This window comes from Protopterus annectens, chromosome 3.part1 (assembly GCF_019279795.1).
Source record: "Protopterus annectens isolate FY-2018-M chromosome 3.part1, PAN1.0, whole genome shotgun sequence".
Lineage (NCBI taxonomy): Eukaryota > Metazoa > Chordata > Ceratodontiformes > Protopteridae > Protopterus > Protopterus annectens.
The window spans coordinates 1,500,982,632-1,501,005,160 of NC_056732.1; the positions used below are offsets into that span (position 1 = coordinate 1,500,982,632).

General features: G+C 42.6%; 1 protein-coding gene across 1 annotated transcript in view; it reads left to right on the plus strand.

Annotated features, from left to right (window-relative positions):
- Window positions 1-22,529, plus strand: part of ABCF2 (ATP binding cassette subfamily F member 2) — a 1,573,086-nt gene that overhangs the window by 206,610 nt on the left and 1,343,947 nt on the right. The window contains exon 3 of the mRNA XM_044067572.1: window positions 3,651-3,860. Coding sequence (XP_043923507.1) covers window positions 3,651-3,860 — 210 coding nt within the window. The remainder of the gene's footprint in view (window positions 1-3,650; window positions 3,861-22,529) is intronic.

Genomic DNA, 22,529 nt, shown 5'->3' on the forward strand with positions numbered 1-22,529 from the left:
GTACGCCACTCTTTGGGTACATATCCTGTAGTAAGGCTGAGATTGAACAGTAGTTTTATGTTTGGGTTTAGCTCTTCTTGGAGTTCATGTAGGACACAGCCCGGGACACCGTCTGGTCCCATTGATGCTGTGTTTCTTGCTTTGGAGAGGGCAGCTCTTACCTGAGCATCTGAGATGTCAGGGGGGCAGCACTCTGCTGGGATAGATATTAACCCTTTTGGTGGGGAAAGGGGGGAGAAGTTTGCGGTGAACCTGTCAGCTAGGATGTTGGCAATGTCTGTGGGTTCTGTGTATTTTTTGTCATTTTGGACTAATTCTGAGCATATCTGGGAATTCTCACCCAGGTTCCTAACATAACTAAAGAAAGCCTTGTGATTATCCTTAGTGTCCTGTGCAATTTTTCTCTCGAAGCTGGTTTTAGATGGTTTTATGAGTGCCCATAGTTTTTTGCTAATACTGATCAGAGATGCCTTCCCTTTTTGGGATTTTGCTCTGTCATGTAGTAGCTTCCTCCTTCTATTGTATAGTTTATGGCTGGGGTCCACCAGACAGGACGTCTGCCTTTGGAGGATTGGGTCTTGGTTTTATTTGGGATTGCATGATCCATGCATTCCTGAAGGTGTTCATAGAATGTGTTTATAAAGGATTTTGTGGTCTGGGCCGTATTATCCACAGGCCTGGGGGCTTTGAAGGATTCCACCTCTGTTTTGAGGAGTGTGAAATTTGCTTTAGAGAAGTTTTTCACTGTGGTTTTCTGGGCATGGGGTGGGGTCGGGATGTGAATATCCAGTGAGATTAGTTTATGGTCTGATCTTACCAGTGAGGGATACACTTCTGGTCTGGAGCATAGAGTCCCCATGTTGGTGATGATCAGGTCCAGTATGTTTTCCCCTCTTGTGGGAGTGGTAACGAGTTGTTCCATAGCATTTGAGTTTATAAATTCTAGCAACCTTTGGGCTAGGGTTTTGGAGCTAGAGTAATGCTCCCAGTCTATGGTTGGGTAGTTGAAGTCACCGAATATAATGGTGTTTGGAGAGATCTTCATATTTTCCAGTGTTCTCAGGAAGGCCGAGTGGGGTTCCTGGGTTTGGGAGGGTGGTCTGTAGCAGGCTATAAACTGGAAGGAAGTTTTACCCACTGTTAGTTGCACATGGATAGTCTCTGATGCTTCGTGCTGTGCCACCAACCTGGAGGTGTGGGTATCTTTGACGAATATTGATACTCCCCCTCCTTTTGTGGTTCGGTCCAAGTTTTGGGGCCAAAAAGCATGGTATGGGGTATAACCTGGTAGTGCTGGGGTGCTTTCGAGATCCTTGAATCAGGTTTCTGTTACTGCACAGATATCGATGTTCTCCATGCTAACGAGAGTTTCGAGTGCGCGCATCTTGAGGTTTAGACCTCTGGCGTTGAGTAGCATTACTCTGTTTCTTATCCCTTGTGATACCTATGGAGGTGGGTTTGTCTTTTGAGCCTTGAGCAAAAAAAGGCACTATGGGGGTAGCAAGAGCCTTTGCCAATATCCGAAAGCCCAGGGGTGACAGGTGCAAGCCGTCCCTAGCGAAGCATCGTGGCTTGTCGAGCATGTCATCCCAGGCTGACAGGCATTGGATCCCCTTTGAATGACACCAATACTTAAGCCAATTGTTGAAATTGATAATCTTGTCTTCATACTGTGGCATCATTCTTGGTGAGGGTAAGATGCTACTCAAGGTCAGGGTCATACCGGCCTGGGCTACATGCTCAGAGAGCTCCTCTGTCTCTTTTCATGTAGTCCAGGGAGGTACGTCTCGGGTCATTCACACCATCATGGACAATGACTGAGTCATATTTGTACTTGCCTTGGAGTGACCTGAGTGCTTGTGTTATGTGGCAGATATATCTATCTATATATCTATCTGTCTATATATATATATATATATATATATATATCTATATATCTATATATCTATGTGTCTATATATCTATGTATCTATCTATGTATCTATCTATATATATCTATATATATATCTATATATCTCTCTCTCTCTCTCTTATATATATATATATATATATATATAATGTGTCTATATATCTTTCTCTCTCTCTCATATATATATATATATATATATATATATATATATGTATATATATATATATATATATATATATATATATCTGTCTCAGTGTGCGTCTCTATACACGTATGTTTGTGGTCTTCTTTCGGCTTTTCCCTGTTAGGAGTCGTCACAGTGGAACTCCGGTCTGCTAATTATTTTCAGTAGATTTTTACGATGCCAAGGTGCCAGCTTGATGCCCAACCTTCAACGAAGGCACGCCCATTCACGCATGTCTTTCGACCGCGGGGAGGACATGCAGACTCCACACAAAAGGCGCTCCAGCCGAGAATGGAACGGGAGAACCTCTTGCTGTGATATATATATATATATATATATATATATATATATAGATATATATAGATATATATATATATATATATATAGATATATATATATATATATATATATATATATATATATATATATATATATCTACATATACATACATACACCAGTTTTTTTTAATTTCTCCAAATTTGGGTTTCTAATACTATCACTGGAGTGGACCTTGTTCTGTCTAAGTACATTTAAATTTCATGAAATTAGTATTTCAATATTTGATGTCAGCCAAATGTGCTCTTCGCAGCACTTGCAGTGTGCCCATTAATGACTCCTGCAATTCGTACGAGGTTACATGGATTGGTAATGTATCTAAGTACAATTATAAATTTTTTTTAAGACCCGGTGCTCCAACTACTATTGGGACTGGGTATCTTTCTTCCACGTTGCTCTCGTTTCTGATTGCAGATTCTGATATTTTATAACTTTGTGTCTCTCCGTGCGCAAGACACTAGTTACTGGGTATAGCAATTTCCGTGATCAAGTGCTACTTCGTCTTTTTTTGGACCACTATATCTGGTTTTCTAGCATCTATCTTTTTTGAGCTGTTGCTAATGGATACCATAATGTTTACACAATCCCCAGTGCAAAAGTCTGTGTTTTTTTACATCAGCTTTGTAGGTTCAGTGATGGTTTTAGAGGCAAAGCAAGGTCTTTTAGTCAGAGGTATCCAAGCAAGGCACAGGGAAGCTGTAAATATTTAACTCCAGATAATTCTTTAAAGCCATTAAAAGAAAAGTAATTAGTACTAGGATTTTGGTAGTGGTTCTAGTATAGTTTAAAGTGGTATGGAGGTCATAGTTTAATAGTAAATGTAAAAATGCCTCATCTATAACTTTCTTCATTCAGTTAGTATTACTCTATTACTTAAACTTTGCTTACAGTATCTTCTCCAGTTAGTGTGGTATATACCTAGTTTGCTTTGTGGGGTTTTAAATTAGATTCTGGATATTGTCCATGTAGTCATGTTAAAAATTGTACGCAAGTGCTGATTTCTGGAGTAGAATAAACTTGTTTGTACATAATAAGCCAGCAGATGCCTTCTTTGACTCTCTTTTGAGATGGAATGTAATGTTGGATGTTCTGTGGTCTGATGGAGTACCTTCGCATGTATTCATGAACATGTAATATTAATTTGGCATTGTTTTGTTCTGTGAAGCTAATGGTGATTGCCATATCGAAAGCTTACGCTGTACATTTTGGCATTTGTTTTAGTTGAAAAACTGACGAAGGAACTTGATGATTTTGAGATGAAGAAGGCAGCAGCAAGGGCTGTGACTGGTGTACTGGCATCTCATCCCAATAGCACAGATGTTCACATTATTAACCTTTCACTGACCTTTCATGGACAGGAGCTACTCAGTGATACCACATTAGAACTAAACTCCGGGAGGCGGTATGGTCTGATTGGTTTGAATGGCACAGGTGAGTTTTGGGTTTTTTTTTTCCTAAATTGCCTAGCTTTAGTTGAGTAAACCATTGTTTCATAGTATTGACGAAATAATGTCGAGTTTCATGTTTGCCTTTTCACGTTTTTTATCGTCGTAGTTCATATTCTTAAGTGTCTGCCCATTTAGCATGCTCTGCATATTTGTTTTAGGTCTGTAGCCATACCCTGTCACTGTTCTTGTTGCAGCTCTGTATATCCTTAGTATTGCTTTAATTGGAAAAGTGAACTGGTTGTCATGCATCTCTCCCAGTGACGATTTGGGGCTCACGCACAAGGTTTAGTTCAGTTTCTGTTGACAGCTTTTAGAGAAGCCGAACAAGCACTTTTTCAGAGGTGAGAGATCTTTAGTACTTGGATAAGGTGTCCCCAAGGTACAGTGTAAGGAATTAGTCACCAGAAGTCGGAAATAAACCCTTTTTCCTGTAGCTGAGGCAGAACTGTCTTGTTCAGTGATCCATCATGCTACTTCAGTCATATGCTTGCAGTACACTGAGGTTAATGTAGTCCTTTTTCGCCGTAATTCTTGCTGGATGGGTTTGGAGCCGATTCTCTGCTCCGACACGTCCGATACTAGAGCTGCACATCTTTTAATGGCTCGAGACGGACTCCTATCCCATGGTGCCTCACGGCAATTCTCCAGATCTCGTTTGCCGCTAAAGCTTCGAAGTTGTTTAATTACTGGATCGTTGGCTAAGTAAAAAGTTTTGATATATCTTGCTATTTTCTTGTCCTTTTTCCTATATTTTACCTTTAGATAGTATTTAGTGTTACCTGTGTGTTTGTTGTTTGAGTGCTTGATCCCTTATTGCACAAAATTTAGGATTGTACATCCCATTTTAGTTAGAGGGCTGTAGTTGCCCGTTTAAATTAAAGGGCCTTTCCTCCCTGTGTGTTAGCCCTTCTTCCTTTTAAAAAAAAAAAAAAAAAAAAAGCTTTTTTCTCCATGACTTTACTGGTAGTTATAGTTAGTGTTGTTATTGATATTAGTGGTGTTAGCCTTGTTTTTTTTCTTCTCAGTATGTCCAAAGAAAAAGACAGAGACCGTAAGGAACACTGCCCTTCGGGCTTCAAGAAATGTGACATGTTCACAGAAAATGTCTTTTAAGTCACACTAGCTGTATGTACTGTCTGGGTGAAGCTCATTTACAAGAACCCTGTACCTTTTGCCATGTCTTAAGTACTAGTCCTTAATGAGAGGAAACGCAAGTTAAACTGACAGGGATCTTATGACCAGTTCCTTCCAGGAACAGCTGGAACTTGGTCAGACAGCTCTCAAAACTGTTAAAAGGAACTCTTTGGTTCCAGCTTCAGAGCCGTCAAAAAAATCTAAAGCCACAGAGCCAAGGAGTTCTGGTTGCAATTCACCTTCTGTCTCTGTGCCATCGGTTTCCTCGGCGCTGAGGCAACCTTCGGTATCGAGACACACTCCTATTCTCGACCTTATCTCACCATCTTTAAAGTCTCCTATTTTTGAAAGGAGGAGATCTCCTTCTGTCTCTACCCATTTCTCCAGGACACTTTCAGATGAGGACATAGGGCGGGTGGTGGAGGTTGCTCTGTTTTCTGACTCTGGCCAAAAAGTTAGCTCTTTGGACCCAAAGGCTTCGGAGCCATCACTTCTGCAGACTACTGCTCCTATTCTGACTGCTTCACTCTCAGAGCCAAACACTTCAGGTTCTTCTGTGTTCGAACCTTTGGTTCCGAGACTTCTTCCTGCTTCCTCGAAACTGATATCTCTGTCCTCTGCGGCTCAGTCTGGAGCCGAGGCATCTGGGAGCCGACGCTCTTTGGTCAACTCCGAGAGGGATAGTCATCCCGGGTTTTCTTTGGAACCAACCCTTTCGGTGCTTCGACTTGGCTCTGTTCCCACGTCTGCTTTGGAGCCTATCCCTCCTGCTCAGAGCCAACCTTCCGTCTCCTCAGAACGGAGGTCGTCCTCGGAGCAGGGTGGAGAGGCCTTCGAAGCAATAGAGAGAGCTTTTTCCAGTACCAAAGCCCTGCCATTGGACCAAATGTCCCGCCAGCAGCAACCTCCTCTCCCCTGGCACCCCTCAGCATGGGGAATCAGAGGCTCAAGCAGCCCCCATTGGAGTTGTACCCTCTTCTGAGACTTCCCCAGATTGTCCTACTGGGGAGCTTCTTCGGAAGAGACTTTGTAAGAGGAAGCATATTGACTCGCCTGAGTCTGTCACGTCAGACACTGATTTGGATGAGTCAGAAGGGTCCCCTAGATCCCCCTCTCTGGATGTCTCCTTTTCTGACATCCTTGAAATCCTCAGAGGGGCGATTGGAAGATCTCTAACACTACTGAGGATGAATCTGTGTACCTTGAGACCTTTGGTTCCTGACCTTCCACCTCGTGGGTGATACTGCCTTATGACCGGCTATTGGGGGGGGTGATATCCCAGAAAGCCTGGACCTCCCTGGACACAGTGGAGCCTATCCCGAGGAGGCCAAATTTAACTGCACCAGAAGATAAGATATTTTTTCCTAAGGGGAGTTCCTGTTGATGCTATGGTGGTAGCAGCGGCCACTAAGGAGGAGTTGTCAGACATCTTCTAAAATCCAGCCTCCTAATAGAGTTCAGGACAATGGATAGATATTGAAAGCATACCTTCTCTTCAGCGGCATTCACCTTTAGATCGCTGAATTACCTGTCCCATTTTACTCTACTTCAAAGGAACCTCCTGATGGAGTTCAGTAGCTTCAGGATCCACGGACAACGTATTTGCGCAGCTCTCCACCCTTATCTCTATAGCAAACTCCTCTATGAGGCTGATTTCCTATGCAGCTGACTGAGCGAGCAGGGCAGCCGCAGCAGGAATTTCTCTTAGGAGGCATTCCTGGATGCGTTTGTAACTTCACGGAATCCTTTGTCTTCCTTTACCAATGTCCCCTTCAATGGTTCAGCTCATTTTGGTCTGCAGGTAAGAGACTTTGACCAGGTGTGAGCAGGAAGGGAAAACCTTATCTGCTGTCTGAGTCTGTTTCTCCCTTCCTTCTAGACCCTATCCCAAGGGTCAAACAGGTGGCAAAATGTGGTTCCTTTAAATCCCAAAAAGGTTTCCCTTAGGCACAAGGTCAACCCTCCCCTAGAGGCAGAGAGGGAGGATATAATAGAAGATGCTACCCTTGCGGCAGAGGAGGTCCGCAACATCAGGGAGATACCTTTTCTGATGGTTGTTTCCATCGCCCCTGAGGGGTTGCCTGACTGTCCGTCTCTGGAGGCAGTCGGGAGTAGTCTTTCACTCCCCCCGTAAACCGGTCTCAACCAGATGCATCACCTATTCAATTAGACCGTGCAACATCAGAGGTCATCTCGTTGCTACAAAAAAAGTCATCCAAGAAGTCCCCACAGAGCAAATAGGATCCGGAACTTACAATTCTTTTTAGTTCCAAAAAAGACGAGACTGGAGATCAATTCCAGATCTCAGCAAAATCAGCAAGTTTGTAAAGAAATTGAAGATGTTCTTCGTGTTTCACTGTTGCAGTCATTACAATTGGGTTATCCTGCTGGCAGGCTACCCTGTCAGCCTGAATTCCAAAGTGTAGGTCCGACGTCGGTTGCTGTCTTTTCCCTGACGTCAGTGTGCCAGGGATATAAAAGATGCAGCTGACGCCATTTTCTCCAGTCTTCCTTGCCATGCGGTGCCCGAAGCAAAAGCTGTTCGCAAGTGCCAGTCCAACTCCTGAGATTTTCATGTTCCAATTTCAGATCCGAAGTCTTCACTAAAAAGCTAAGTGCCCCGTTGGGGAAACTTTTTTTCTTGCTCCAGACCGATGTCAGAAAAAGTTAATTGTATTTCTTGTGGGAAGCAAATACCTCATAAGGACTTTCATTCTTACTGTATTCCTTGCCTAGGCCCTGACCACAATGTTGCTAGTTGTCGGTTTTGTGCTAGATTTAACCAGCACACTAAAGTGTCGGTACGATTTTGCATTTCACTATTTTGGCAGAAGATTTAACTATACAATATCGTCGGATAGCCTTCAGACAACCGGAATTCACAAGAAACACAAGGAAAAGGACAGGCATCCGAGGTCCAAAACCGACTAGGCTTCTTCTAAACCAGTCGCCGGTTCTCAGTGAGGTGCCTTCGCAGCCCCTGACGACTGCTACTTTAGACTCGCAGGCTGCTACTGACACCCATATGGAGTCGACCAGGCCGCTGGAAGCTCAAGGTATTGTACCTTCGGAAACTATTCCCTCAGATGGGTCCGGAGCTGCTGAGCAGGCATCGTTTTTTGTGGGTGTTTTCAGACCTACTCAATTGTATGTTAAAACGACTTCAGCTTCAAAGACTAAAGCACCTTTACAGACAAAGAAACAAGTACAACAGCCTCATGGACAGACCTGCATGCCTGAAAAACAGATGCTCAAAATGGCCGAAGACCTAATTACTCTGATCAGGGGTTCCCATCCCTCCTCCTGATAAGAGGCCTAGGCAAGAGACAGAATATGAATCTTCAGATCAGGTTTCCATTTCATCTGATTCCTCTTCTGATCAGGAATACTCTCTTCCTCCTTGTGAGGATTCTGATGCTGAAGAATCAATCCCTTCAGCCTCTCCTCCTGAGGATTATTCTTTTGGGAAGTCTTTACATACCATGAGGGAGCATTTCCACTGGGAGAGCCAGGATTATTCAGAATCTAAGAAAAGGCTCAGAGACTTCCTTTTACTACCACAACACAGGCCCCTAGCTATTCCACCTGTTAGACATTGTAGATGATGTTTTTTCAGAGTCCAGTCTGACCCCTGATCCTTACCTCCAGCTCTCGTTAAGCCGGACAGGTACTTCAGGGTTCCTGAATCTCATAAATTCCTTTTCAAAAACCCTGCTGCTGACCCAGAAACTATTTCTCAGGGTCCCAAAGGGGTCATGGCTTCCACTGCAAAAAACCCTACTCCCTCAGACAGTGATTCTAGGGCACTGGACATATGGGGAAAAAGATTTACACTTCTGCTACCCTGGCTGTAAGGGCTTTAAATTGTCAGTTTCATATGCTCAAATATCAGCAATATATTATGTCACTGCTTAAACAGAAAATGTTGATAAATTCTGATTGTGCAGATAACAAAGAAATGCAGGAATTATTGCATGCAGCTGAACAAGTTGGAAAGCATACTTTGCAATGTGGTTTTGATTCTCTGTAGGCCTCCTGCAGGGACGCAGTTACGGGTTCTGTCATTAGGAGGCATGCTTGGTTAAAGGAACAAAAATCTACCTGGTCATGTTAAAACAAAATTATTAGATGCTCTATTACAGCATGATTCTTTGTTTGGTGTTAAAGCAGAAGAGATGTTAAAGAAAATGTAGGACAAAGCAAAATCTATGCAAACAGTCAAGGATTTCTTACAGGTACAGCCACCAAGATTTAGCAGACACTGGCCTGCAAAGAATTGGTCCTTTTCCATTGTTAGGCCACAAAGGGGCAGATCCCAGCCCCAAGGTTCGTTCAGGTCTAAACAATGGAGTGCTTCTACCTCCAAAACTGGAGAAGACAAATCACAGCCATACAGGAAAGAGTCCCAATGACTTCCCCCTGCCTGCGCCAGCACTTACCTTCTGGCAGCACCTTTAGGGGGAAAACTAGCACTTTTTTCTCAAAATTGGCACATAATAACCCAGGACAAATGGGCTTTAAACAGTGTCACAAGGCTACAAGTTTCACTTCCATACCTTGCCAAGGGCAAACGGTTGGCCAGACCTGCCAAAACATCAATGGGCAGAGCCACAAAAACAAGTCTCATCCCTCATGGACATGAGGGCCATTCAACAAGTACCAGAGCAAAAGCAGAGACTAGGATTTTATTCAAGACTACTGTTGGTACCCAGAAAGGACAAAGCCTGGAGACCAGTACTGGACCTATCTATTTTAAATACATATCTGGCTATTCCAAAATTCAAAATGTTGACTCTAAGCAGCTTCTGCCCATGTTGGGCAAGAAGGCTTGGCTTGTGACTTTAGATCTAAAAGAGGCATACCTACATGTCCCAATCGGACAAACATGCAGAAGATACCTCAGATTCAAAGCTGGCTCAAAGCACTATCAATTCTCTGCACTGCCCTTTGGCTTATCTACTGCGTCTAGGGTCTTCACAAAATGCTTGGCACCAGTAATTGCATTCTGCAGACAAAGAGGAATACAAATGTATCCTTACTTGGACGACTGCCTCATTCAAGCAGAGAACAAGGGCATTCTACTACAGCATCTGGCATTTGTAAAGAGATTACAACCATACCTAGGGTACACAGTCAACGAACGTAAATTAAAACTAATACCCTCTCGAGATAATATTCCTGGGTGCAAGTTTAAATATAACTGCCCCAGATGGCTTATCTCATGCCAGAGAAACAAAGGCAACTGACTACGTATTTCAAACTGTTGGCAACAAAGGCCCAGTTATCTGCAAGAAAAATTCTGCAGGCTTTGGGCTTCATGGCATCCTGCAGTCTACTAATTCTATATGCAAGACTGCATATGAGGAAACTTCAATGGTACCTAAATAGTGTTTGGACTCAACATTGCCACAGCCTGGAAACAACGGTTACTCTCATTCCCTGCCTGCAACAAGAGTTTCTATGGTGGGCGAAGGCCTGTCGCCAGAACAAGGGACAGCCACTTACTCTACCTCCAGCCACACAGACATTAACAACGGATGCATCGGATTATGCCTGGGGAGCCCACATGGCAGGAAGATGTATTCAAGGCACATGGTCTGCAATACAAATGCATCTACATATCAATCAAAAAGAGATGCTAGCTGTTCAGAATGCCCTGACAGCCTTCAAGGACCTACTTCATCCAGGACAACTACTGATAGACAGACAATACCACGGTCATGTGGTACATAAGCAGGGAGGCACTCATTCTTACCCCCTTTGCAGACTAGCCATGACTTTGTGGGACACAGCATTGACTTACCAGGTACATCTGCAGGCACATTCCTGCCAGGAAAGATAAATACTCTGGCAGACGAACTAAGCAGAAACCTCATGTATCCCCACGAGTGGAAATTGGATCCACAAGTCTTCAGCATGGTAACAAGGAAATGGGGAAGCCTGGACATAATCTATCTGCCTCACCTCACAACTGCCAACTAAAGAGATTCTGCACAAGGACTTATCACAGGCAAGCATGGAAAGTGGATGCCCTATCTTTCTGCTGGGAAAAATTAAGTGTGTGCCTTTCCTCCACTGCCTCTCCTCCCCAAGGTACTCCTAAAGGTCAGACAGGAGAAGCCGAAAATGATACTGATTGCCCCAGACTGGCGGACAGTACCTCAGAGGGACCAAAAATCTAAGGTCTCCAAGGAGACCACCAATACCTGCATGGGACCTCAATTATGTCTTGGAAAAACTCACCCTACCTCCTATTGAGCCAGCCGCTACAGCTGAGATAAAGTTTTTATCTTGGAAAACAGCTCTGCTCCTAGCAATAACTTCTGCAAGATGAGTCTCAGAGCTATAGGCACTCATGGCTGTGGAACCTTTTATCATTTTTTATCCAGACCGGGTTTCTCTGAGGACAAACCTGACATTTAAGGTAGTGTCCAGTGTGGCCCTTAACCAAACTATTCATCTGCCTACCTTTTATCCAAACCCACAGAATAAGGGGGGGGGGGGAATTCTGCGTTCTTTGGACATACACCGACAGCTACGTTTCTATTTGAACAGAACCAAAACTTTCAGAAAGACAGAGCAACTACTAGTGGCATATGCTGCAGGATCACAAGGAAAGGCCGTCTCAAAGCAGACTTATTTCAAAGTGGATAGGCCACTGCATTCGTTTCTGGTATTCACAGCATGGCAAGCCAGTGCCTAAGGGCATTAGGCCACACTCAATCAGAGCAGCAGTCACTTCACAGCTTTCCTCAGGGGAGTGCCAGCCAAAGACTTCTTAGAGGCTGCTACTTGGAGTTCCGTGCACACCTTCACAAAGCACTATCACTTACCACTCTACTCTAAATCCAGGGCAGGCTTTGCCACTGCAGTTCTGCAGGGCCTAATAGCCCCTCCTAATGCTATGTAGCTCCAGCCTACCAACCTTAGCTTTGGGATTCAACCCAATTGTAATAACTGCAACAGTGAAACACGAACATGGTACAGTTGTGTACACTTGCCATAAATGTAGATGCTTGAGTGTATTCACTGTTGCAGTCCAGGTTACCCACCCTCCGTCCCATATCTTTGCTTCAACTTATCTGCTCTTCCCTAACCTATACAACCTATGTGGTGTATTAACTTGTAGATGAAGGTATTATATGTTTTGGTGCATGCTTATTTTATTGGCATATTTTTAGCCTACCCTTTTGGGGGCACCTGACATCTGGGGCAAGAAAAACTGAAGAAAATGACGTCGGCTGCATCTTTTATACCCCTGGCGCACTGACGTCAGGGAAGAGGCAACAGCAACCGACGCCGGACCCAGGCTTTGGAATTCAGGGCCGACTGCCAGCAGGATAACCCAATTGTAATGACTGCAACAGTGAATACACTCTAACATCTACATTTATGGTAAGTGTACACAACTGTACTTTTCAGTCCCAGGGGAGACACAAGACTAAGCAGTTGGGGGGGGGGGGCACCCAAATCAGGAAGTATTAAGACTCCCCATATGGAAAATTGTCTCAATGACTTGCTTTTAAAACTTCCAAGCACTTCCCAACTGAATGCTCCTTTATGCGGAAAGATTGGTCTGCAGGCCAAAAACTGGGAACTCATTACCCAGGAAAAATGAGTTTTAAATAGTGTCCAAAGGATGCAGATTTCACTTCCACTCCTTACCAACACCAAGCGGATTGCCAGATCTACCCCCAAATCAGTGGGCAGAGGCCAAAAATCAAGTACTCTCTTTCTCAAGCATGGGGGATATTCAGTTGGTACAAGGTTTCTATTCGAGACTTTCTGGTACCCAGACAAGGCAATACATGGTGTCCTATTCTGGACCTTTCTACTCTAAATACCTTTCTGGTGATTCCAAAATTCAAGATGCTGACTCTTCAGCTTCTTCCTATGCTAGGCAAACTAGACTTAGAAGCATACCTGCAGATCCCTATCCAGGAGTCTTGCAGAAGATACCTACGCTTCAAAGCAGGCAGCATGCACTGTCTGTTCTCTGCACTGCCCTTTTGCTTATCTGCTGCGCCCAGGGTATTCACAAAGTGCCTAGCTCCAGTCATTGCATTGTGCAGGCAAAGAAATATTCAAATATATCCATACCTGGACAGTTGTCTAATTCAGGCAGAAAGCCAGGACATACTTCTGAATCATCTGGCCTTTGTTCAAAGGGTACGGACTTGTCTGGAGAACACCATAAACGAAAAGAAATCACACCTGGTACCATGTCAACAAATTATATTCCTGGGTGCAAGCTTGAATACAACTTCCCAGATGGCTTTCCTCACATCAGAGAAACGGACTCATTTGACAACCTACTTCAAACATGTGACCACAAAAACCCAGTTATCTCCAAGGTAAATACTGCAGGCCTTGGGGTTCTTGGCCTCCTGCATTCTTCTAATTCTAATTCCGTATGCAAGGCTGCATATGAGGAAACTGCAATGGTATCTCAAAAGTCTATGGTGTTAACATTCACAGGATCTAGAAGCTATGATTCCTATCATACCTCGTCTAAGCCTAGAGTTCCTTTGGTGGGACGAGGCCGGGACTACAATTCACACTATCCCCTGCTGTCCAAACCTTAACAGACTCATCAGACTCTGCATGGGGGGGCTCACCTGGCAGGGAAGTGCATTCAGGGAAAATGGGCTCACCTGGCAGGGTAGTGCATTCAGGCCAAATGGAACCCAAGTCAAATACACCTACACGTAAATCAAAAGGAAATGTTAGCTGTACAGAATGCTCTGACAGACTTCAAGGACCACATTCTTCCAGGACAACTAATGGCAAAGATGGACAACACCATGGTCATGTGGTACATAAGCAGGGGGGGTACACATTCTTACCCCCTCTGCAGACTAGCCACGGCATTATGGAACACAGCCTTGAGCTACCAAGTGAATCTACATGCTCAATTTCTGCCAGGAAAACTAAATACACTGGCAGATGTACTAAGCAGAAACCTCATGGACCCACACGAGTGGAAACTGGAACAATGGATTTTCAACATGTTAACAAGCAAATGGGGAAGCCCAGATATAGACCTGTTTGCCTCCCCCCAGAACCATCAATTAGACAAATTTTGCACAAGGGTTCCCCACAAACTAGGTTGGAAAGTGGATGCTCTTTCCTTTAGCTGGAAAAACCTAGTTTATGCCTTTCCTCCTCTGCCTCTTCTTTCCAAAGTACTACTAAAGATCAAACAGGACAAGCCAAGGACAATTATAATTGCATCAGACTGGCCACGCCAACACTGGTATCCCCTCCTGCGCAGTGTCATGCTTGGCCCCATGGCACCTGCCTCAGACTTTTTCCCAGTTGTCTCAGCAGGAGAACCAGATTCTGCACCCTCAGCTGCAAACCCTAAACATAGCAGCCTGGCTAATCATCTAACCTCTCTTTTAGCACCCCTCAGTAAATCAGTGATGGATAGCATTTTAGAGGCTAGGAGGCCTAGTACTAGAAAATCTTATGCTGCAAAATGGAAAAGATTTTGTACCTGGAACCAATCTCAAATGATGAGCGCAGCAGTGCCCAATTTACCGCAGATGCTACAATATTTGACTGAGATGCTTCATAAGGGCTTGTCCTTTTCCTCCATTAAAATTCATGCCTCAGCTATTTCAGCTCATTATAGCACAGAGCCTCCCCTCTTCTCTCACCCACTGCTCAAGCATTTCCTCAGAGGGGCCAAAAATTTAAGGCCACTGAGGAAAGCTCCCAACTCCAGCCTGGGGCCTTACCTTTGTTTTGGAGAAACTCACCCTTCCTCCTTTTGTGCCAGCTGCTACTGCAGATTTAAAGTTCCTTTCCTGGAAAACAGCTTTCCTTTTTAGCAATAGTTTCTGCAAGAAGGGTATCCTAATTACAGGCACTTATGGCAGTGGAGCCTTTCATCATCTTTCATGCGGACAGGGTGTCCCACTGAACTAATCACTCCTTCATGCCCAAGGTGGTATCCATTGTGGCTCTTAATCAGTCCATTCATTTGCCTACCTTCTTTCCTAACCCACAGAACAAAGGGGAACGGATGCTACACTCCTAAGTTGTCTGTGCTCATCCAAGATTCTACTTGGACAGGACTAAACCTCATAGTTAATCTGATCAACTGCTGGTGGCATTTGCTGCAGGGACAGAGGGGAAAGCTATTTCAAAGCAAACCATTTCAAAATGGATAGGCCACTGCATTCATTTCTGCTATAAGCATCATGGAAAACCTATCCTACAGGGCATCAGACCCCTTCCAACCAGGGCTGCATCTATCTCTGCAGCCTTTCTCAGGGGCGTCCCTACCAGGGACATCCTAGAAGCTGCTACCTGGAGTTCTGTACATACTTTCACCAAGCATTATCTGCCAATTTCTCTTTAAATCCAGAGCTAGTTTTGCCACTGCAGTCTTGCAGGACTTTATAGCTGGTCCTAATTATATTTAAATTCCTCCTCCTCATCCCAACCTTAGCTTTGGGAATCTACCCAAATGTAGTGACTGCAACAGTGTAACACAAAGGACATATTACAGTTGTGTACACTTACCATAAATGTAGATGCTAGAGTGTATTCATTGTTGCAGTCCTGGTTACCCTCCCTCCAGGCCCCTTTCTTCTTTTGGCTATGCCTCTGCTCTCGCTTACTATGCTCAAAAAGCTTTTTGGTGTATTTGCTTTTTTGTTGGAGGTATAGCCATGTCTTATAGATTTAATTGCTTCCCATTGGGGGGCACCTGACATCTGGGGCAAGAAAAACTGATGTAATGGCGTCTGCTGCATGTTTTATACTCCTGTCGACCTGACGTCATGGAAGAAGGGACAGCAACCGACGCAGGACCCAAGACCGAGGGCAACTGCAAGCAGATAACTCAAATGTAATGACTGCAACAGTGAATACACTCTGAACATCTACATTTATGGTAAGTGTACACAACTGTACTTTTTACCTGCACAGGACTAAAGAATTTCGAAAATCTGACCAATTATTTGTTTCCTTTTCAGACAAAAATAAAGGTTTGCCTGATCTTCATGTTTCACTGTTGTCATGTTTCACGACCAAAATATGTACAGGAATAAGATATTTGAAATATTAGTTGATACTGGCAAATATACATCTGTCTCTATGAATGAAATTAATATTGGATTTAAAAAGATTGATCTATTCATAGAAGAGTTATTACTAGATGGAAGGATCAACTTAGAATTGTACAATTTCTTATCGGTGGAACACCCCAAACTAGCTACAATAGTAGGAGTACCTAAGGTACACAAGAATATACAGGATCCACCCTTTCGCCCTATTATATCTGGTAGTTATTCTAAGACCTTTCCCTTTGGGGTAGCAATTGATATGTGGTTAAAACACATTTATGACAGGATCCCACACTTAATTAAGGATTCCTGGAATTTTCTAAGTAACTTGACCTCACAAACTTGGAAAGAGGGACTTATTTCATCACAGTTGATGTAATAGATTTATTTTCGAGTATTCCAAAAGATGAGGGCTTGGAAAGCTTCCTAAACATTATTAGACACTACTCAGCTTTGGATTGGGAACATGCTAGATTAATTATTGAACTCGTGTCCATGATACTTGAACACAATTACATTTACTTTGAGGGGGAATTTTACAGACAAACCCAGGGTGTGGCTGTGGGTGCCGCTTGCGCACCCCTTTATGCCAACTTGGTGATGCCCGACTGGGAAAACGAAACTCTTTTTAGGAGTCAGTACTATCGATACATTAGATACTATTAAAGATATTTGGACGATTTGTTTATCCTTTGGGACGGACCTGAAGAAAGTATCGAGGAGTTTATTACATTTTTGAACACCTCTAGTGCATTTTTGAAGTTTACATGTAACACCAGTCGAGAAGGCATAGCATATTTGGATACGTTTGTCACCATTCACAATGATGGATTCAAGTCGCGTATATATCGGAAAAATACGTTTTCTAATAATTACTTGGACTTTAGTGGTAATCATCCCTATTCCACTAAAAAAAGCATTTTTAAGGGACAGTGTATTCGAGCTGCATGAATGACATCCACATATGAGGAAATGATAGATGAGTTGGATTTTATAGGTAGAATGTTTACTGCTAAAGGATATCCAATAAATTTACTGGACGAAGTAAAAAAATATGTTATAGGAGAATGGGGTAAAAAATATTTTCCAGTATTGGGTAGACCCCTCCAAAATTCTAACAATAGGTCAGGTGACATAGTTTAGAAGAGCATGTATTATAGAATACACACCCCAAGCTAAGTATATTAAACACATTTTAAATAGATATTGGAATATACTGACTGTGAACACATTGAAAGACATAGTAGATAAAGCACCCATATTTGTTTATAAAATGGGAATAAATATGAAGTTATTACTAGAGAGAAATAATGGGGTAGATGGATACAATACCAAATACAAAGGAACTCACAAATGTGGAAGTTGTAATTGTCATGTGATCTTAGAAGCTGAAACTATAAAGTTAGGTAATGTCAATGGGACTAATATTTATTTCTGTCAAGGGAATTGTAATGCACATCGTGTTATATAAATGGCTGTATGTATAGGCTGCACCAGTTTTTATATTGGCAAAACAGAACGGAAGTTCAAAAAACGCATATACGACCACCTCTATGCCATTAAGAAAAAAGATGACACCAATGCCTTATAGACATGTGGCACATACTGATGACAGTCATAGGTTTAAATTCGCCATTTTAGAACAAGTTAAGGTGAACAATAGAGGGGGAAATATTAAGGCCATATTAGCGGAAAAGGAAGTTAGATGGCAAATACTTATGGATGCAGCCACATCACCGGGTCTAAACGAATACATTAATATAAAACCACTATTGACTACTAAAACTTGGGTATAGATTGTAAGGAAATTTAGTATTGATGATTTTTTAACTTTATGTAGTCTATTTAACATTATATATACATTTATTATTACTTATTACTTTTTAATTTTTTAATTATTCATAAGTGCTATTAACACTTGTACCTAGATATTTTTAGAAATGACTAGTTTTTTAGTATCATATTCATTGTAATTTAATATAGAAAGTTGTTTGAGATTTATATTATGGTTATATACATCTTAATTCCACATTATTTTTTGCATGCATATGATTTTTTTTACATGCATATGAATTTTTTTATGTACATGAATTTTTATATGTATGAGTTTTTATTATATATTCCCCATTGAATATATTAGTTTAGCGATAGGAGTTCATTTAATTGAGAACGCAAGCCTGTATATATTGTAATATAGTTTGCTACATGAGTCATATTATATATATATTTTTGCGGTTCATGCTTTATATATATTCATCATGCTTTATATATATTCTACATCTGTATTTATTATTATTTATTATCATTAGATAGTATTCATTTCAGTTTCTACTGGTGCATGAGATTTATATTTGCGAACATTCCTGTGTGTGTGTGTATATGTATGTATGTATGTATGTATGTATATATGGATCACCTTTAAAACCTCGAAACCGCGTTTGCCCTACACACTAATGACCGAAACGAAAAGACCGACAACATAAAACGCCGACAACGCAAAACACCAAAAACCATCACACCAACACACTACACGTAAACAACACAGTACACTACATAACATATGCACTATCCCTAACCCAAACCCTAACCCTAAGGTCCGACACTACCGCAAACTTACCCTACCTGCACCCTAACCCTAACTTACTTACCCACCCCTAAACCCACAGTCCCTCGCTATCGCACACACACCCTACCTGCACCCTAACCCTAACTCACTTAACCCACCCCTAACCCACAGTCCCTCACCATCGCACACACCCTACCTGCACCCTAACCCTAACTCACTTAACCCACCTAACCCACAGTCCCTCACTATCGCACACTTACCTGTCCGCTCCTAACACTAAATCCCTCACTGATCGCACACTTACCGAGTCCGTGGTTCTCACCTTCGGTCATCTGTTTTATTCTCGTCCCGTCTGATTCCGTTTCGGCAAACGCGAGTTCGAGATTTTAAAGGTGACCATATATATATATATATATATATATATATATATATATATATATATATATATATATATATATATATATATATATATACATATATATATATATATATATATATATATATATATATATATATATATATATATATATATATATATATATATATATATATATACACACACACACACACACACACACACATATATATATATATATATATATATATATATATATATATATATATATATATATATATATATACACACACAATCATTAGGAATAGGCATAGGTACTACACATTTAAAATTTAAAGGAATTTTTAAATTTTGACGCCAAGAAGTTGATAAATTGGTCCTTGTTGAATTGTTTGTTGATTCTGGAGAAGTCCACATTGTAGGTGGAAGAAAGTGCTAAATCCATTTTACTATAATTGTCTGTTTATTAGCGGAGTCTTTTTTTCTGTACGTTTGTTCGTTGTATTGGAATTAAATACAGGTCGTATCATTGCTGGTGTGCGGAGGCATTCTTTGGACTTAGTGTTGGATATCTTTGCTGGATTCGTTGTTGTTTGTTCCTACACTACTTTTGTTGTTTATTACATTGTTTCACTGTTGCAGTAAGTCACATTTGGGTTATCTGCCTGCAGGTAGCCCTCAGCCGGCCAGATTTTCTGTGTCTGATGCGGTCTCTTCTTCCATGACATCAGGTAATCAGGGGTATAAAACATGCAGCCGATGCCATTACATCAGTCTTTCTTGCTGTGCAGTGCCCGAAGCAGAAGCAGTTGCAAGTGCCGGTCAGCCGTCTCCTGAAATTTTCATTTTTGAGTTTCAGACATGAAGTCTTCAATAAAGATAAGTACCCCTTTGGGGATCCTTTTTCTTGCTCTAACTGATGTCAGTAAAAGTTAACAATTGTCTTACCTGTGGAAAGCAAATACCTCAGAGATTTTAATTCGTACTGCATCCCCTCTTTAGGCCCAGACCACTATGTCCCTCGCTGTCGGTTTTGTGCCTTTTTCAACTCCCGAACTAATAGTTGTCTGGCTATTTTTGCAGCCAATTACTTTCGTAATCTGTGTACTCCGAAATTACTTTAAGCCATCCGACTACCGATCTTCTGAAAAAACGTGACTATAAAGACAGACCGCATAGGTCCAAAACTGCCGACGATGCTTCCGTTAAGCTAGTCGCCAGTCCGCTGGTGCTCAGCAAGGTGCTTTCGCAGCCCCTGATACTAGCTATTTCAAATTCGCAGGCCTCTACTGAGACCCATTCGGAGTCTGGTATGCCGCAAGATGCTTCTTCGACTATTGAACCTGCTGATGTCTCTACCTTGGAAGGGTCTGGAGCCGCTGTGCAGGTACCGGCTTTTGAGTGTATTCAGGCCTACAGATATTCATATTAAACAGACACCATTGTTTTTATCCAGGCCAGAAACTTGCACTATGCCTAGAAAACCGACCAAACCGCAGGTTCAGGCCCATATGCCTCAAAAACAAGTGCTTAGAATGGCTGATAACCTTATTACCTTAATTAGGGGAAGCCAGCCTTCCCCCTCTGAGACCTAGAACTGATTTTCTTTCAGATTCTTCTGATCAGGAATCTGATATTTCTGCTCCTTCTGATCACCAGGATTTGCCCTTATCTACTTATGAGGATTATGATGAAGAGGATTCCATTCTCTCTGCTTCCCCTCCAGAAGATCTTTCTTTCGGTGAAACCTTGCATACTCTTAGGGAGCATTTCTGCTGGGAAAGCCAGGATTACTCAGAGTCCAAAAAGAGACATAGGGAATTCTTACTCCTGCCTCAGCACAGGCCTTTAGCTATCCCTCTTGTTCTGGACATTGTAGATGATGCTTTCTTGGAATCTAGCCTTACCCCAGACACTTTCCCTCCAATTCCCAACCTGACAGGTACTGCAGAGTACCCGACTCTCAAGTTCCTCTTCAAGAATCTTCCTGCGGATCCAGAGCCATTTCCCAAGGACCAAAAGGCATTAAGGCTCCTGCTGCCAAAAGTCCTACCCCTTTTGATAGAGATTCTAGAGCCTTGGACAGATGGGGTAAGAAGGTATACACTTCTGCTACTTTGGCCATTAGTGCTTTAAATTGCTAGTTTCATATGTTAAAGCATCAGCAGCATATTATGGGACTACTTAAACAGAAAATGATCATTCCTGACTGCTGCACACAAAGAATTGCAAGATTTAATGCGTTCTGCAGAACAAGTTGATAAACATACTTTGCAATGTGGTTTTAACATTTTAGAAGCATCTTGCAGGCTGCTGTCACTGGGTCTGTACTTTGCTTAAGGAACAAAACTTGCCAGATCATGTTAAAGCTAAATTACTGAATGCTTCCTTAAACCAAGACCGCCTTTTTGGCAACAAAGCAGAAGTCCTCAAAAGGAGGGAGGAAAAAGCTAAATCTATGCAAACTGTTGAAGATTTTCTACAAGTACAGCCTCTCAAATTCAGTAGGCATTGGCTTTTAAAGAACTGGTCCTTTCCAGTCCCTTCAGTCCAAACCCAGGAACAGCAGACAACCTAGACTACAGTCTCAGGCTACGCACAGACCTAAGCAGTGGAGGGCTCCCACTTCGAAAGCAGGGAGTAGTAAGCCACCCCCCTACGGAAAAATGGCACAATGACTTAACCTTAACCCTTCCAAGCCCTGCTCAACTACCTGCTCCCTTAGGAGGAAAGCTCCCCCTGCATGCAAAAAACTGGGAACTCATTACCCAGGACAAATGGGTTTTGTGCATAGTCTCCCAAGGATAGAGATTCCATTTCCACACACTACCAACCCCAAATGGTTGGACAGACCTACCCCCAAATCAGTGGGCGGAGGCCCAACAGCAGGATGTCCTTCAAGGATGCATCTGCAGTCCTAACATATGGGTTGTCATGCCTCAGGCAGCCCTTCGGTCGGATTCCAAAGTCTGGGTCTGGCCTCGGCTGATGTCGCACTTCACCCGATGTCATAGCTGCTGTTTATTGGGTATAAAGGCATCAGCCGACGCCATTTTCCTCAGTCTTTCTTGCCGCGCGGTGCCCGAAGCAGAAGCTGTTCGCAAGTGCCGGTCAGTCAGATCCAGAGATTTCTACTACCGAAGACTTCTAAAAAGCTAAGTACCCCGTTGGGGACTCTTTCTTGCCTCAGCCGATGTCAGACAAAGTAAATAATTGTTTAACTTGTGGGAAACAAATACCTCATAAGGATTTCCACTCTTACTGCCTGCCTTGCTTAGGCCCAGACCACGACATATCAGCTTGTCTAGCCTGTGCTTCCTTCAACTGACGGACACTTAGACGTCGGTCGGAGTTTGCAGAGGAGTTTTTTGGTCCCGCTTTTGCATACAAAATGCCATCGGAGACTCCGACTACTCAATTAGCTAAAAAGCGCAAGGAAAAGGACCGACATTTGCGGCCCGCCGTTTCGGCTGAAACCACGGTTAGGCCAACCGTGAATGTCTCTGTTTCGGCTGAAAC